Genomic DNA, 17,063 nt, shown 5'->3' with positions numbered 1-17,063 from the left:
TAGTGCCTTGTGAAATGTTGTCTCTGCGGCGACCTCGGGTTTCAGATTGCTTGTACAAATGACCCTCACTTAGGGTATATGCCATCAACTAGGTAATAACATTGACGATAATACCTATTATGTACCTGGTAGTTCACTTCAGGGGTTTCATCGGTGCATACGTCATTGAATAGCGGTGAACATCCAAGGACGTTAATATCATTCAGGGAACCTGGAAGTCCGAAGAAGGCATGCCAAATCCAAGTATCGTAGAAGGCCACCGCCTCTAAGATGATTGTGGGTTTCCCCTTGTAGCCAGTATATTGCCCTGCCCATCAGGTGGGACAATTTTTCCATTGCCAATGCATACAATCAAGGCTATCGACCATCCCCGGGAATCCCCGTTCTGCAGCTTTGTCAAGCAGCCGTCGCAAATCTGTCGATGTTGGTCAGCGGAGGTAAGTCTCATGGTACACATTCCAGATTGCTTTTGTGAAGTGCTCAAAAATCTCAATGGTAGTGGTCTTCCCAATATCTAGGTAATCATCGCAGAAATCAGCTGTGATGCCATACGCGAGCATTCTCATGGCGCATGTAAGTTTTTGTTTAGTGGATAAGCTGAGTCAACCACAAGCATCTCTTATTTGAACAAAATATGGGTCGTAGTTGACCACGTCGCACATAATCTTGTCAAAGACCCAAGGTTGCATTCTATATCGCCTACTAAATATGTTTGGTTCATACCTACACGGATCAGTGAAGTATTGAGCTTTGAGTCGAAGATCCATCAGCTCTCGATCCCTGGCCTTATAGGTACGACCTTCTGAAGAACCACCCCATTGTGAATCCTCAACTTCCAGAGTTTGGATTTGCAAGGCAGCGGTAGACATCATCAAGGCTTGTCGACGGCTTCTCGTGATGACTTCTTCTTGATCTTTCTGCAACCATTTTGTCAAACGATTCATTGCAGAAATGGTTTGACAAAATCAAAATAGAAAAGAAAGAAATATTTGTGTGATTTAGATATGAGAAGTGTTTGTGAATTTGTGAGAGATAAGGATGACAATGACCCCATATTTATGGACGGTTTGAGTTCATATCATTAGATAAGATATGACACGTGGCGAACGAAGACTCAACCGTAATTTGGACAACCAATTAGAGATTGACACATGGCGTTGAAATCACATCGAAATTCAGCTGTTTGGCATATATGTCGACACAAAACATCAAAATATCTTCTAAATAGTTAGATTTTTTGTCGTATGTGCCGACACTTTTGTCGTATATGCTGACACAAAAAAAAATTAAAAACTTTTTTTAAATTCATTAAATAATAAAAATAATTTTTAAATATTATGATAAAATGTTAAATTATTATTTTTACCTTATTTAATTAAATTAACATATTTTTAATATAATATTCATCAAAATTATACTCATATTATATTTTAGTCAAGAATAGTGAAAATAGCACCTCATGGTTGGAGATGAGAATTGAGTCCTATATGAATAGTGCAACAAAGGGGGTGCTAAAATGAGCATAGCACCCCCAAATGGTGCCCATGGTTGGAGTTGCCCTTAGAGGGCTAAACCCGAATTGGAACAGTAGAACATGGCTACCTAAAATACAAAATTATCTAACATCACCAGAAGTAACTAGTAACCTGACATTACGGAAGGTTCGGGAACGAAACCAAGAACTAACCCTAGTATTATTCACTAAACCCTAAGATCACCCTATAGCATTGGAGGATCCTAGAGGATAATGCTAAAGGAAAAAACCTAAACAAATCTAGATTTAAAACCCTAAACAGACTGGGCCCAAAACCAATCAAGCCCAGCCCCTAGACAGCCTAACAAGAAGAAAGTCCAAGCAAGGCTAGCACCCCACCCTCTGACCCTGATCCATGTCGAGAGCAACCACGACACCAACCGCCGCCTACCACCTCCTGGACTCCTGCCTCCACCTACACCTGCATACCCCGCCCGCGATCCAATTCAGACAACCACCAGACGACCGGCGAGTAGCTGCCCTCCTCTAGCCAACCGAATAGATTCAGCGAATTAGATCCATGAGGACCACGATGGCCCAGCCACTCTCCGCTAAACCACCTCCTCCACCTGCCCCCCCCCCCCCCCCCCCCCCCCCCAACTTGCCCAACCTCACCTGCGCCACCAACTCACGAGCCTCAATCTAGGTTAGAATCGATCCAAACAACATGCCTATGCGTCAAGACACTTATTTCTCTCCCAAACCCCACCTTCCACCCTGCAGGGATATCAGATTGTTGTTGAGACTAGGAAGACCCGTCCGACAACTTCGCCTTGGAGACTCGCCGTCAAACGGAGCACGAAAAAGAGTGGATGCTGCTTCTTGAGAGAGAGACGAGAGAGCAACCCCTATACTATGGTTTCTCCTGGTATAATTGTTGATTTGAAGAGAATTCATTACTTTGAAGTTTTAGAGGTATTTGAAGTGCCTGAAGTCCAGACCGGTCAAGCTTTGGATGTTCTTAAGAAGTTGGACTTTTCTAGTCATTATATTGTTGATGCTATTGGCTTTTCAGGTGGTTTGTGGATTCTTTGAAATGTGAATTTGGTTAATAACGACTCTTTTTTAATAAAATAAAAAATAAAAAATTATAGTAAGTAATCGAGGAATTAACCAAAACGACATTTGACTGACTATACACTCCTTGGGTGAGATTATGCAAATAAAATGAATTTAATTACCTGAGAGAAAATGTATTTGAGCTGAGATGTCCAGTCACCCAATGTACGAATATGAACGCTTAGCTAATCGTCTCTGGGAGCTGAAGTAATCGAGAAGGGATGCCTGTAAGATACGTTGATCGTTCTAAATTATGACGATAACTAAATTAAAGTCTAAAATGATTGCATATTAAGAAAAACATATATATATCAATGGCTTTGCTAGAGTTTCTCTTTTCTAGGGTTGCTCTTTCGCTCAGCCTTGTTTGATTGCTATAATTTCTTTCCCCGATTTTATTCACGACTACGATGAGCGCAATCTGCCTATGGCCGTTCTTGGATACTGGGATGCTCGGGGCTCTTCGCTCCTATGCATCTGTGGTTGCAAAACTGGTAGTTTCCATAGCAAGTCTTCTGCCTACTGAGATCCATGATGGCAAAATGACTGTCACGATTTCTGAAGAAGGGTATCAAGCCGGTCTGGAAAAGTGTAAGCACATGCTCCTGGCTAGCCTCCATTTAGCTTCTGGGGAAAAGTATTCTCTTACTGACCTGCGCAAGAAGTTGTCCATTGTTTGGGGTGAGATTGGTAATTGGAGCATCATTCCAATGGGGAAGGGGTACTTTTCCTTCAACTTTTCTTCAGATGATGTGCTTTCGATGGTTTGGGGAAAAGGAGTGATTGCCCTAAGACCTGGTATTTTACGTTTTATGAGTTGGACGACAAACTTCTCGCCGGCCAATCAACATAACACCAACGCACATGTGTGGATTCATTTGTGGGATCTGCAATTTTGGAAGCCAATAACACTATTTGAGATAGCAGACGGAATCGGGGTTCCGTTGAAAATTGATGAGAATACTTTGGAAAGGAAGTATGGGCTTTATGTTAGGGTTTTGGTGGACGTGGATTTGTCCTCGGATCTTCCTTGTGATTCAACTTGGGATACCCCGGAAATTCGTATTTATTTTTCGAGAATTTTCCGGAATCTAAATTGTGGTTATTGGAAGATTTCGTGGATCGTGGACTGAGTGGAAGTGTTTCGGACAAATTATTTGTCGAAGAATATGATTTTAGGGGGTTTGCAAAGGTTGACTTTTTATACGTTGGGTTTCTCTGAAAACTTCCTTCATGAAAGTAGTAGAGCGCATCGATACGAGTTGGTGGACATGTGGAATGAAGAAATCGGAGTTCATATGAAGAAGTTATGGCCATTGGAAAAAGTTTTCATTTTGGTATATATGAGATTTTTCAGGAAAAATCTCAAAAAAGTTAGACTTTCCTTTTTCGGAAAAATCTTCTCTCTCCCGAGCCCGCGTCTGCCTCTCCACTTCGCTGGCTTCATTCTTCCTTATCCGGCCTCCATCGGACTCTATTCCACGTGGGCTTTGTTCGCTACAACCTCCTATACAAGTCTGTAAAAGTGATTCTTCACGATTCGAGCTATAGTGGACGCTGCAAGGCCGAGAAGAAACCGCGTTAGGGATGAAATCGTCTTCTTCGGAACTGGAGATTCCGGCCACCTTTGTCGGTGATTCTTGAGGGCTTTTGGAGCTCAGAGGACTTAGATGCTTTTAACAAGGTGACTTGCATCGATTCAAAGTGTGGAGGTTGAATTTTGGATTTGAAATTCTAAGGTTTCAATAGGCTCGATTTGTTCTAAGGTAAAATTCGATCGATTGTTTTATAATTAGACTTTGATGTAGTTATGAAAGTTGTAATTGGAGTTGAGATGAAGAACTTTGGTGTTGGGAGTTTTGTCAAATTCTAACTTTGGATTGATGGCGGCGCCACCACTGTGTTGGTGTTTTCCAGCCACCTTAGGGATAGTTTCTGTTCTTGAATTTGATCTACTCGTCGATACGAGTATTTCGATATACAAAACGTAATTTTTGGAGATCGTATGAGCATGTTAGGGTTTTTGTGATTTTGATAGTTTTGGTTATCGATCCGTGAGGATCCGACTATCCGATCGACTTGTGGTTTTGGCATATCGATCGTAGAAGTATTCCGGAGACATTGGGTGGTCTCGGATGTGGTTTTTTCTCGATTGGCGTCACTTTAGGGATTTTAGTTCAAAACATTGGTTTCAGACTTAAATCATTTGTGAATCGTTACTGATTTGAGATCATTGGTGATTAGGTGCTTCTCAAGGTGATTTGGACGAGTTGTTGGTGTGGGTATTAGTTTGGTTCTGTATTGAAGACGCAGCGGGATTCTGAGGTGAGTAATAACCTTATCGTTTTGAGAGTTATTGATTTAACTGCAAACTATAGTTGGTATTATTGGCAGTTCTGAGTGAAGGATCATGTATATTTATATTTACGTGAAATATATATGTGTGGGTGAGTTCATTCTCGTTTTGTGATGTGACTTTTCGGAAAAACAATTATGGTGGGAAATGATATTTCTATTGTTTTGAAAAGTGTTTGAGGATTTGGGGAATTACAGGTTGTGATTTCTCCTTTTGGGTTGGGTAACATTTTCAAGTCCAGTATGACCATTTTAAATGTTTTAATCTGACGACCGGTGATCTGAGGATTTGGGAGTCACAGGTTGTGATTTCTTCGTTTGATTTGATTTAACATTTTGGGTCTAGTGCGACTCGTTTGATATTTTGATCTGAGGGTCAGGTTGGCCTAAGGATTTGGGGTTGCAGGTTGCATCCTCAGGCAATGTTATATCGTAAGATTGAACCTTGGCTGGGTGACAGGTTACGATTCAGTTAGAGCTCTAGTCTGTTTGCCATTGTACCTCATTGATCTAAGTAGGTTACTTAAAACTCCTAGGTACATATTTTGTCTAGGTTGGACCAAAGAATCATATTCTATTTGTTAGGTTAACGATAGATATGATTGATGTGTGTTGATATTTTGTCCAGGTTGGACCGAAGATTCATATTCGATTATTTAGGTTAACAATTGATATGATTTGATGTTTTGTCCAGGTTGGACAGATTTGTTGTTTTGTCCAAGTTGGACCGATTTGATATTTTGTCCAGGTTGGACCAAATTTTTTTTTTGTCCAGGTTGGACTGAAATGTTTTGTTGTGAGTTGATTTTTATTATCTAGGTTGGATCGATTTATCATATTTGAATTATTAGGTTAACAATTTATATAATTTTGTCATGGTGTGACTTCTGTTGTTTTCTTTTGGGAAAAGGGTGTTGTTTTCCTTATTCTCGAGTTGAAAGGTTTTTCTTGTTTTTGGGGTGCGTTGTGTGGTGTTTTGTTTTAAGTTACTCATACGAGCTTGCAAAAGCTTACCGGGTTTGTTGTGTGGCAACCCAGTGCACCATTCAAACGGTGTATGGGTTAATCCTGCAGGTCAGGAAAATCGTGGCTGAATATGAGGTAGCGTGCTAGCAGCTTTACAGTAGGAAGTCAATTTTGTGACTTTACCTTTATTAAGAACTTCCGTTGTGTAGTTAGCTCTGATAAACATTTACTTATTATCTTGTTGTGGCAATTTAATTCGTAAGCTTATGTAATATATGACTCTATGGAGCGAGTATATATTGACTTATGGAGGGCATCAGTTTGTACTTGGTTTTTCAGGTATTTTATATTGATGGCTGAACGATCACGCATGTATAATTATGAGATTATATATCGATTTTTATTTGTGTTAAAAATCAGGGGCGTGACACGACTGTTCGTAGAAAAAATGGGGAGGTCATTGTGGTCGAATTTGAATATGAACGGCTCCCTGACTATTGTCTCCATTGTGGCAACATAGATCATAGGGTCTCAACTTATAAGGTAGTCCAGAAGCCTACATGTTCTATTCTACCAGAGAAGGCCGATGGCGGTCGTGGACGCTTACACAAGTCTCATCGCCGCCTCCGGCATAAATCTAAGCAGACGTATGTTCCAAAACAATCAGTGAAAGAGACTGGGAAGCAGGTTATAGTTGACAGCACTCCTCCAGTAGTGTAAGATCATGGAGAAGGCCCTTCCTTTTCTAAGCAAACTCTTTCTCAGGTTCCTTGTCAAGTTCCTACATTGGAGCCTACATTGGTGAATGGCTCGACGGACACCACTGTCACTGTGGTTCAAGAAGTTGTGAAGCCAATTGGTTTGGCTACCGACACCATTGTAGTGGCTATGGCTGAGAAATAAATTGATGCACAACAGAATGTTGTACGTGGAGGTCACACTTTCTAATGTTAATGGACAGATTGTACAGGTTGGTGATGGTGGCCCTCGATATGTGAACGATGCTACTGGTGGAAATAGGAGTGATTTTTCTACTAGTGGTTCCGAGATGAATGAGGAATCTGATCATGACGTTAATATTACTTCTTTGGTTTGTATACATCCAGACAGTTGGTATGAGGAGGTTGAACGTGAAGGCCCTGGGCTAGTTTTCGGAGATTTCAACGTAGTGCTAGGAGCTCATGAAAAGAAAAGAGGCGCTCCGCCTTGTCAACGATCTTGTGCTGAATTTCAAGCCATGTTAGATATTTGTGAACTTGTCCACATTGATACTAAATGGGCTAAGTTTACCTGGGTTTGTTGGCATCGAGTCCAAAGTAATGTTCAGGTGCGTTTGGATAGGAGTCTTGCAAATTTAGCTTGATTGGATGCTTGGGACCATTATGATTGTTGTACTCTACCTAGGTTCTGTTCAGATCACCAACCATCCACTTCTTAGGACCTTTTCTAAGACCTCAGGAGCTCGCCAAAGCCTTTTTCTGTTTTGAAAAATGCGGTTGGAGCACAAAGAATTTCATGGTTTTGTTAAGCATTGTTGGTCTTCCATTCCTTCAATTGGTTGTCCCTTGTAAATTCTTCAGCATAAGGTGCGGGTTTTGTGAAAGGTTTTTCAAAACTGGAATTGGGAGGTCTTTGGGGATATCCATGTTTGGGTCAGTTATGATCTTAATGCATTGGAAGTTCTACAATAAGAAATTTCTTTATCGGGGTGCTCTGATGATGATTTTGCTAAAGAGAATGAGCTTCATGCTAATTTGAATGAATCTATAAGGTTGCAGGAGTTATTCTGGCATGAGAAGTCTAGGTTAAGATGGTTATCAGAAGCTTATCAGAATACTTTTTTTTCATGCTCAATGTCAAGCCTGGAGGATGCGATTTACAATTTCTTTGATGCGTGATGGTAGTGAAGTTTATGAGGATCCTAACTCAATTCAAAATCACATTATTGATTACTATTCAGATCTTTTCACTAATAATGCAGTTTCTAATTGTACTTACATGAGCATTTGTCTAAGCATAATTAGCTACAATAAGCCACGCTCATACTACCGCCTGCGACACCAACAGGTATCAAGGGTGTGACCTATGGAAACACAGCCAAACAGGCTATCATCTGACCTCCGGCCCATCCTGAGATCACCACTAATACGCCGCCACGTCCCGCGCTGAGATCACCTTGCTGAAGCATCAGAACCTGGGAACTGAAGCATATCAGTCTCACATCGAAAACAAGGAAGAGATTAGTCTCTTCCCCACCTATAAAAGGTCCACTCCTCTCTCCTCATTATTTAAGCATTTACTACTTACCTAACGTTATTCTGTCAACACAAATACATTGACTGACTTAGGCATCGAAGAAGAGAAGACAGCCAACCGCGGTCTCCCTCTGACGCCCTTTGTATTTCATTTGACAGCTAGCGGAAGAACCAAGAATATCACAAGTAGCGGTTCGCCCCTCTAACTAGCGTTAACCAAGATTCAGTTACCACTAAATCTTAGACATTAACATTGGTGCAGTCTGTGGGAATCCTTGAACAAAAGGTCACCCCACCATCATAATCACCATGATTAACGGTAGCGGGGGAATCGTTGAAGAGCAAGTGGACCAGTCCATCAATCCCCAACCCACAAACCCTGCGATTAACGTTAACCCAACGGCTAACGTTAACAGCACCTTATTCAACACTCCGATCAATCCCAGTGTGGAGCTCCAGATCCAACAAACCCAAGTTTCAACGGAGGCTCATTCGGGCAGCAGTCGTTGCCCACCCCAAAGAGGTCGTTGGAGATCTCATAGGTCGCCAGAAAGGTTTATTACCCCAAATAGACGTCTATTGCCCCCCAATAGAGAGGCAATAAACCTCTATTACTCCCAATAGACGTCTATTGGGGGGGGGGGGGGCTAATAATGGTTCATGGAAGTCTCCAAAGAGGTTGTTGTAGATCTCATATGGGGTCGGAGAGGTTTATTTCCCCTTGAATAAAACTGTATTGCCTCCCAATAAACGTCTATTGCTCTCCCCCCAATAACCCTTTATTTCTTTAAATTAGACAAATAAAACTTTGATTAAAGAAAAAAAAACGAGGAGATTACATCAATTCAAAACGTCTATTGCCTCCTAATAGATGTCTATTGCCCTCTGATAATTTTTTTCTTTCCTTCTGGGCCTTCTGCCCCCATTTTACCAAAAAATAATAATAAAAAATTCTGCAATCATTTTACGAAAAAAAAAAAAAACAATTGGGCACCCAGAAAATGCTCTGGGCACCCAAGTCAAAAGTCGGACGAGTTTCTCGCCGGTGTTCGGAGCTCCGACTCTAACATAGTTGCATCTGGTCGAGCTGGTCCAAAGTAGATCATTCAATCAATTACAGCCTTAGAGTGAGAGACAGAGAAAGTACAAACATGAAACATGACGCCGGCGATGCCGAATATGACAACGACAATGTCGATGCTGGAAAACGACAGGGAAGAATGTCGGAATAGGACTCGAAGCTTTTGTAATTAAGATCCTCGTCGTCGTGTAGACGACGTCCCTGCACACACAGAGAGAGATGGATCCTTGGATCGTTGTCAACGTCCTTGTAGAGAAAGAGATCGGTAATGAGAGGGAGTCGTCAACTGTGTCCTTGCAGAGACAGAGTTATCGACGTCGTCCTTGCAGAGAGAGATCGATGATGAGAGAGAGATAGTAGTGACATGTAATTTTTAATTTTTTGGAGCCCAAAATTGTCATTTAGCTATCAATTGGGGTTAGTGGGAACAAAATTTTGTTGGTGGTATAAGTGGGCTAATTTTAGCCTATTTTGGTGCTATGGGTCAAGGACTCATAGTAATTCTTTTGTGTCTAATTACACACCAAACATGTTATTGTGTGACATGATTATCGTCATCAATAGGGATAGGATTTGCAATCAAAGAGATTAAACGATCTTTAGTCACCCCAACCGATGTCCCAATACCGTCACCATGTTGAAAAATGCAGTGTGCAGTCCGTGCCATATTCAAGGACAGGTTTACAATGGATTTTGGTATAGTAGCTTTTGCACTATCTTCATTGATTTTCTTCCATGAATAGCAGATTAAGCCCTTAATGTTTTTATGTGCTTCTTCTTCCGATATGCCTTTTTCTTCCATGTAGCACTGAACGGATTTCGCAACATCTCCTCTCTCGTTCTCAGCCTTTGAGCAATTGAAAAGGAAAAATGAGTATATATGGTCAAGTATGATAAGACAGTCCAACATATTATGTTGTCAGATACCAACATTACGTAAATTTTATTCATTGAATTTGTGAAGTTTGATTCTAGTTTGTGGTTCAAATTTCTAGTCTGACAACATAATACGTTGGATATCACATAATATAATATGTCAGATCTATGCGGATATGGTATATATACCTTGGAAGTGCCCAAATCATCACTGGGTCGAGTCGTGAGAGATTGCCAATATATCAGCTGAGAGCCATGGTTATAGGTCTCAAGTGAAGCTTTTGTTAGTTGGGTGATAAAGTAATTTGGGGTGCATATCCAAAATCAATTGGCAATGGATGGAGTGGTCTAAATTCTTATAGACCCATAGGCAATGTCTCATTTTTCCCATGTGGGATGTATATATTCTCAACATGTTCCCGCACGTGTGGCGAATTTTCAAGCCATCCACGTGGACAACTTTGAGTGACGTGGGAGCTCGTGTGGCCGCGAGGCATGCACGTGGGATAACGTGGCTCTGATATGATAAAGTAATTTGGGGTTCACATCCAAAATCAATTGGCAATGGATGGAGTGGCCTAAACCCTTATAAATTTATATGCAAGGTTCCATTTTTCCCATGTGGGACGTATATATTCTCAACATTGGGATCCTTGCGTTAACAAATAAGAATGGAGCATTGCTCCAGGGCCACCCACTGAAGTCCATGCATTCTCCAAATACTCCTCCAGAGTAGGTGTGTATCGGCTATAAAACCACCGTGCTTCGATCATATACGACTTGCAAAGATTTTCCCACTGCAATACATAAGCAAAAGTTATATTATTTGGATTCTCTTTTTCTAATGAATTAGATTCCTTCTCATTTAGTTTTATATTTGAGGAATTATATAGTAAGGGGAACTAACAAAGATGTCATACTATTTTGACTTTGACTTTGAATGTGATTAAAGGACTTTGACTTCACCTTAATTATATAATAAGGGCATCTTCAACCGTAGTGTCAAAAGCCATTTTGGCTTCCCCAATTCAATTACAGCATCTCCAACCCAATAGAAAAGAGAGTCAAAATGACCCTTGAGTCAAAAGCTCTGTCATTTTGACTAAGTTATGTAGAACGAAAGCCAAAATGGAGAAGAAGGGAGAGGAGATGAGCCCCATGATCTATTGAGATTATGCTATGGCCTTTGACTAAAGAGGGTTAAAGATGCAAAATTTGAATGAATAGTAATGACACTAAAGGTATCAAATTCATGAAATGACTATGGTTTTTGACTAAAGGGTTAAAGATGCCCTGAGGGGAACTAACAAAGATGCCATACTATTTTTAATATGTATAACAGGGACTATGAATCTTGCACCACAGATTAAACAACAGTCACAAAATCAATCAATGTATCTTGCCTTTAGAGCTCCTTTATCTCATTTGATAGACTGATTGAACAAGATTATAGTCCAGTTCGGCTAACTCAAGCAGAGCCAGGTTACTAGAATCATCCCTTTGGTATATGTTGATGAAGTTTAGAGCTTCTATCCTAGGCATCCTCCAGTGTACAGGAGTTTCCAGTAATTGTTCTACCCGCTTCAGTAGATTTTCATCGTTCAATTTTGCTAAGGATTGCTTCAAGTTTTTCGACCTAAAACTCTTGGCTTCCTCCAGAACATCTTCTCCTGGCATTCCAAGGTGTGAGGCTTCATACAAACACAGAAGTCCCTCCACATCGTTGCTTAAGCTTTCTTCGCCATCCTTAAAAAACAAATCTGTGGAGTTTCAAAGTAACAAGTCAACATCAGGGCCACAGAATGTCACTTGTGAGTATATATATGTATGGCCCTTTTTATATGGATGTAGGTATAGTACATTACCTGAGCTAATTGAAATACCATATTGTCTTAGTATTTGAAATTGCAAAGAAACTTTTTGAAGATTGGTTGTGGTACTAGCAGTACTGGAAGAAACAAGAGTAACTATAGCTGCCTGGATCTCCTTTTTGAAGTGGTATGCTACTCCTAACCGCTGCATCAAGTCTGCGAGCTTTAAAATCGAACAAGCATCGTCTTTAGTACTCGACACAAGTAAAGCTTTAGAAACAATCTGCTTTAGACCCTCCAATTGTGAGGCATATGATTCATGCTGCAACAAGAATAATGCGAAGTGTTGCCAGTTCATTACACTATCTTATTGTGTAGCCTGAGTATGTGTCAGACAAAGTATTATGAGAAAAGAGTTGCGTACGGTGTAGTGAGTCGAGAAGGAATCAATGAGCATGGGACCCCAAATGGTAGGATGATATTGAGCTAGTCGGCGTTGATGAGCAACCGGAGGTTCAATAATCTTGGATGACGAATTTGAGAGAATGAAGGAGGATTGCTTTGTTGCTGTTGTATGATGTACATGCACCAATACTGGTGCTAGCATTCTTAAATACCTAGTACTAGTGAGTTTTGTGAACAAGAATGAGGGAGAGGAGGAGCAGAACAGAAGACTCATTGTTCCTTTGGATTTAGGATTGATTGAAATCAGTGGAGCAACTTGTGCTTCTTTGTTTTTCTCGAGTGAAATATATTTTACAATTGGGAACGTTCTCAACGTGAGCGGGACTAAATTAATTAGGTGATCTGTAAAATTCATCATAGTCGGATAAGATATACCCAGAAAGATATGGCCATTAACCCAGTTGACAGTGGGTATAAAAAGCATGGTGCAAATCCAGTATTGCGTGAACATCATCAGAAAAAACCACCGAAAAATATCTGTTCTTTAAGGCTGTTACTGTTCATTACGATTTAGATTATCTACAATACTTTTAAGAAATACCATCACATGATTCAAGTACTAAAGCCAACCTTTTCTCTCATCCCCCTTTTTAGATCAACTTCATGACTCATGCTATGAATATATTACAGTAAATTGATCATCAAGTTTTGCTAATTGGTTTATCATATTACCTAGGTCACATAGTTAGTAACACAGTCACAGTGGAGGATCCATTCAGGTAACCTAACTGAATTACAAATGAAGATAATGAAGTTTGCGTTTTGTCTATGAATCATCATCTTAAATATCAAATGAAGTGGGTACAGACCATAGAGGCTAGCAAGTAGGAGCAGATGTCATGTACCAATGAAGGATCAATAATTATAAGTGCTGGTATCTCTGATTCAAACATTTGAAGAATGTATACATGAGTATGAAACCTTTGCTAGATTATTCAAAATCTCAGCTAAACTAACTTTTTCTCATAAATAGAATGCGTGAAGTACTGCTCTGCCAAAATTTCATCTGAGCACGCTGAGTGATATAAATCAGCTCAGAATGAATGTAGTGACAAAGACTACAATGGCAGAGTGGCCAACTAAAACTGAAAAAGTTGTTTACGAGGGAGCTCAGCTCAAAGAGAAGCAGAAATATTCATCAGGGAAGGAACTACCAAGCTAAAGCATAGTTGCAAACCAAAACTGAAAAGCTGTTTAGGAGGGGGCTCAGCTCAACGAGTAGCAGAAATATCAACACAGTAGAACTACCATCAAAAACGCTAAAGCTATGGTAGAGTTGCCAATTAAAACTGAAAAGAGGAAGCTCAGCTCAACAAGGAGAGAATTATACAACTGGGCAGAAATACCATCAATACCAATAACATGAGAGCACAACACACAAAATAGACTGAAATTACACTTTATACAGAGCTCTTGGCTATTTAAGAGAAAAAGGCCTAACAATGTGCCTAGGTCTAACTCAAGCATCCTCAAACTTCTGATTGAGGGCACAATAAAATTTCCGTATATAAGGGATTAGTAGCCATCATATTTGAAATCATGGACTTTATACTAGTCAGCATATTATTAGCTTCTGAAACAGAAGCCACAAGCAAACAAATACACTAGATTTCACAAAATATGGCAAAGCAACAAAGGGCAGCAAGTTATGTGATCCCGCATCCAATTATGGGACTATAGTATGCGAACAATTGAAAGGGTAGAAATCTTCCCAAGAGCATATAAGTTTGATATATAGGTCAGATTAGTTCCTATTTTCTACCCTGGAATTAGGGATTAGGACTGCAAATAACCAAGGGGGCAATTTTGCAGAGCACGAACCAGTCAAATAATTAAAAGGATGTCAATATCAAAATATCAATGAAGCTAAAGTGCAAAAGAGACCACTACAATGTCAGGGAAAACTACTTAGAATTATAATTATAGGCAAATAAGTCTCCAATTCTCCATGTAACAGATGTATACCAAGGCTAATAGCAAATCAAAACTTGAGAACCTCCATGGATGAAACAAAACAGTCCCACCATCAGAGACCTGTACTAAGTTTTCAACTCAAAATATTATCAAAAACTCCAACAAAACCATAAGTTATACCTCCAAGCAAACTTCTAATCCTTCCGCGACTTTATCCCATCCAATAAAAGCTTAGCCTGTTCATGCATCAAATCAAGCTTCTTGACAGTCAACTCCATCTCTAAGACCTGCAACTTCCTCCACCTATCATCCAACTCTTTAGCCTTTGAGCTCCCAATTGAAGGCATTTTCTGAATCATAACTCTCTCCAAACCCTCCCACCTTGATGAGCAATTTGCAAGCTGCAAAGAATCACTCAGCGATGGGTACTTGGACCAAAAGTCATCGGACTCAGCAGCCTTAACTCCGCCATTAGCAACATTCATCTCCTCCACTTTTACTTTCTTCTCCACACTCCTCTCAGCCGCAGCATCCGAAACAGGCAATGCCAAGACTGTAGAAGAGTTGTTGTTGTTGTTGTTGTTAGCCTTGGCACTCTTCCTCGGCTTCTTCCTACTGTTCTTTGCACTATCATCTCCCCCATTAGCCTCAGCACCCCAAATCTTCTTCGACAAATCAAACGACTTCAACTCATGCGCCTTCGAAAACACCGGGCCCTCCCCATTCTCGCCCTTCTCAGCATTCGTATGGTACTTCTTCTTCAACCTCCTGGCCTTATCCATCAACTGGTTCTTGCTGACGTCAGCCTTCAAGCTTCTCTTCAAGAACTCATGGAACGCGCCCATGTTACTAGACGGGTCGATCCCCTTCTTGGCCTTGAAGTCTATCATCCCCTTCAGGATCGCAATCTCATCGTCCTCGCCCCAAAGCCGACCCTTTTTGGTGTCCTCATCGTCTCCGCCGTTGGCGCCCTTCTTCTTCTTCCTCGAGTCTTTCGGAGTCGGATCGCTCTCGGCCGGGCGCTTCGACCCGGGAGCGGGCTTCGCCGGAGCCGGAGCGGGCTTCTTGGTGGGCTTGGCGGAGGAGGAGTCGTTCACGGGCTTGGAGACAATGGGCTTGACGGTGAAATCGGAAGCGGATGGAGAGTGGTTGATGTCGTCGGACTCGGTCTCCGACCCGGCGGCCGCGTCGTCGTCTTCGGAGGAGGCCGATTCCGATTGAGGGTTTGGAACAACTGACGATGAGGGAATCACAACGGGCTTCTTAGCATTCACATTCTCCTCTTCCTCATTATCTTCTTCTTCTTCTTCCTCCTCCTCTTCCTCCTCATCAGATTTTTCTTGAACGGCGTCGTTTTGCTCCTCTTCTTCTTCTTCTTCTTCTTGTTCTTCATCCAGGGTCTCTGCGTCGGAGTCTTCCTCCATTGATGAAGCAGCGGGAGGGTCTTGGAGGAGGCGCTTGGGAGCCATGGGAGAAGAAAAGATCGAGTCTTTGGTGATTCTTGAAGTGAGTAGAGAATTTGGGGTTTGGTTCAATTTGCCACACAAGGTATAGAGGCTTCTTATTATATATAGAGGTTGTAGTAGGGTTTTCACCAGGGATTTGGTGACGTGTCGCGTAGATATTGGAGTAAAGTGGTGGGACCAAGCTGCGTTGGTGTAATTGGGTCCTATTAGGAAAACTCTTCATGTCCAAATCCGCCATCGATGATTTTTTTTCTTGGAAAACCAAAGGGTTGAAGTTCATGGGGAATTCAAATTTTCCGAATGGAATGGGAAATGAAGAGGCATTCATGAATTAGGATTGTTTTCCTTCTTTCTATACTGGTTCTAATTTCTACTATTTAATTAAGGGGGAACAACGATAACTATAAATAATCGTTATATTTTAGTATTTTACTAAGAGCAGGCTCCATATTTAGGAAGTCCGTGCGGCCAAAAATACTAACGGACTGTTAGCCCATTGTAAACCTGATGAGAGAAAGAGTACTCGAAGTTTAAACAAATTATGCAACATGCCATTAACACTAATATTAGCCATTTCTCCCAAAATCAAAATCCTCTCTAAATCGATAAATCTAGGGCTCTGATGAAGCTAGACGGTGAAGTGACTCGGCAAAGCTAGGCCACGAGGCGAGGCGGAGAAGCAACGTAGTGAAGCTAGACGAAGAAGCGAGGCGGAGAAGCAACGCAGTGAAGCTAGACGAAGAAGCGAGGCAGCGAAGCGATCAGAGAAGTGAGGGGAAGAAGCTAGGCGGCGAAGCTAGACGGAGAAGCTATTGTTTGGTCTTGGCCTGCAAATCTACCGGCAAGGAACGTGGCGAAGCTAGAGTTTATTCTCAACCTGCAAATCCACCAATGAGAGAGGTCAGTATCAATTAAGATGAGTTGCTAGGCAGCGAAACTTGATGTTATGTGACTGATGATGAATTTTATGAGCTTATTGAGAGTCAGTACTATTAAAATGCTTGCGATATGTGCAATCAATGATTATACGGACCCTTTAAAGATCATTAACTTTAGTTTCTGAAGGTCAGTAGCTTTAGTTTCTGAGATTTGCTTGTTCTGATGGAAAATAATGAGTTTTGTATGAATTGTATCGAAATGAATTGTATGAGCTTTAGTTTCTGAGGGTAAGTAGCCTTAGCTTCATGATTTCATTTATACGTACGGCAAGGTTAGAAGAATTTGTGTTTCGAATTGCTATTGGTTATGATTTTCGTATTAGAAGAATAGCTATTGGTTATG

General features: G+C 41.0%; 1 protein-coding gene and 1 pseudogene across 1 annotated transcript; both read right to left on the bottom strand.

The window, feature by feature from the left end:
• Positions 1–11,531: 11,531 nt before the first annotated feature.
• Positions 11,532–12,628, bottom strand: LOC112185030 (annotated as a pseudogene).
• Positions 12,629–14,245: 1,617 nt separating this feature from the next.
• On the bottom strand, positions 14,246–15,869 carry LOC112188412 (STOREKEEPER protein). The gene has a single exon (XM_024327521.2). The coding sequence runs from the start codon at positions 15,783–15,785 to the stop codon at positions 14,511–14,513; it is 1,275 nt and encodes a 424-aa protein (XP_024183289.1). The 5' UTR covers positions 15,786–15,869; the 3' UTR covers positions 14,246–14,510.
• Between the last annotated feature and the right edge of the window lie 1,194 nt (positions 15,870–17,063).

The sequence above is a fragment of the Rosa chinensis genome, chromosome 2, assembly GCF_002994745.2.
Source record: "Rosa chinensis cultivar Old Blush chromosome 2, RchiOBHm-V2, whole genome shotgun sequence".
In the NCBI taxonomy this organism is placed as follows: Eukaryota; Viridiplantae; Streptophyta; class Magnoliopsida; order Rosales; family Rosaceae; genus Rosa; species Rosa chinensis.
The sequence above is the reverse complement of the archived record's forward strand: the minus strand, read 5'-3'. Positions and strand labels throughout refer to the sequence as shown.

Excerpts from the sequence above, each read along its gene's own strand:
- LOC112188412 (XM_024327521.2), bottom strand. The coding sequence starts at position 15,785 with ATGGCTCCCAAGCGCCTCCTCCAAGACCCTCCCGCTGCTTCATCAATG.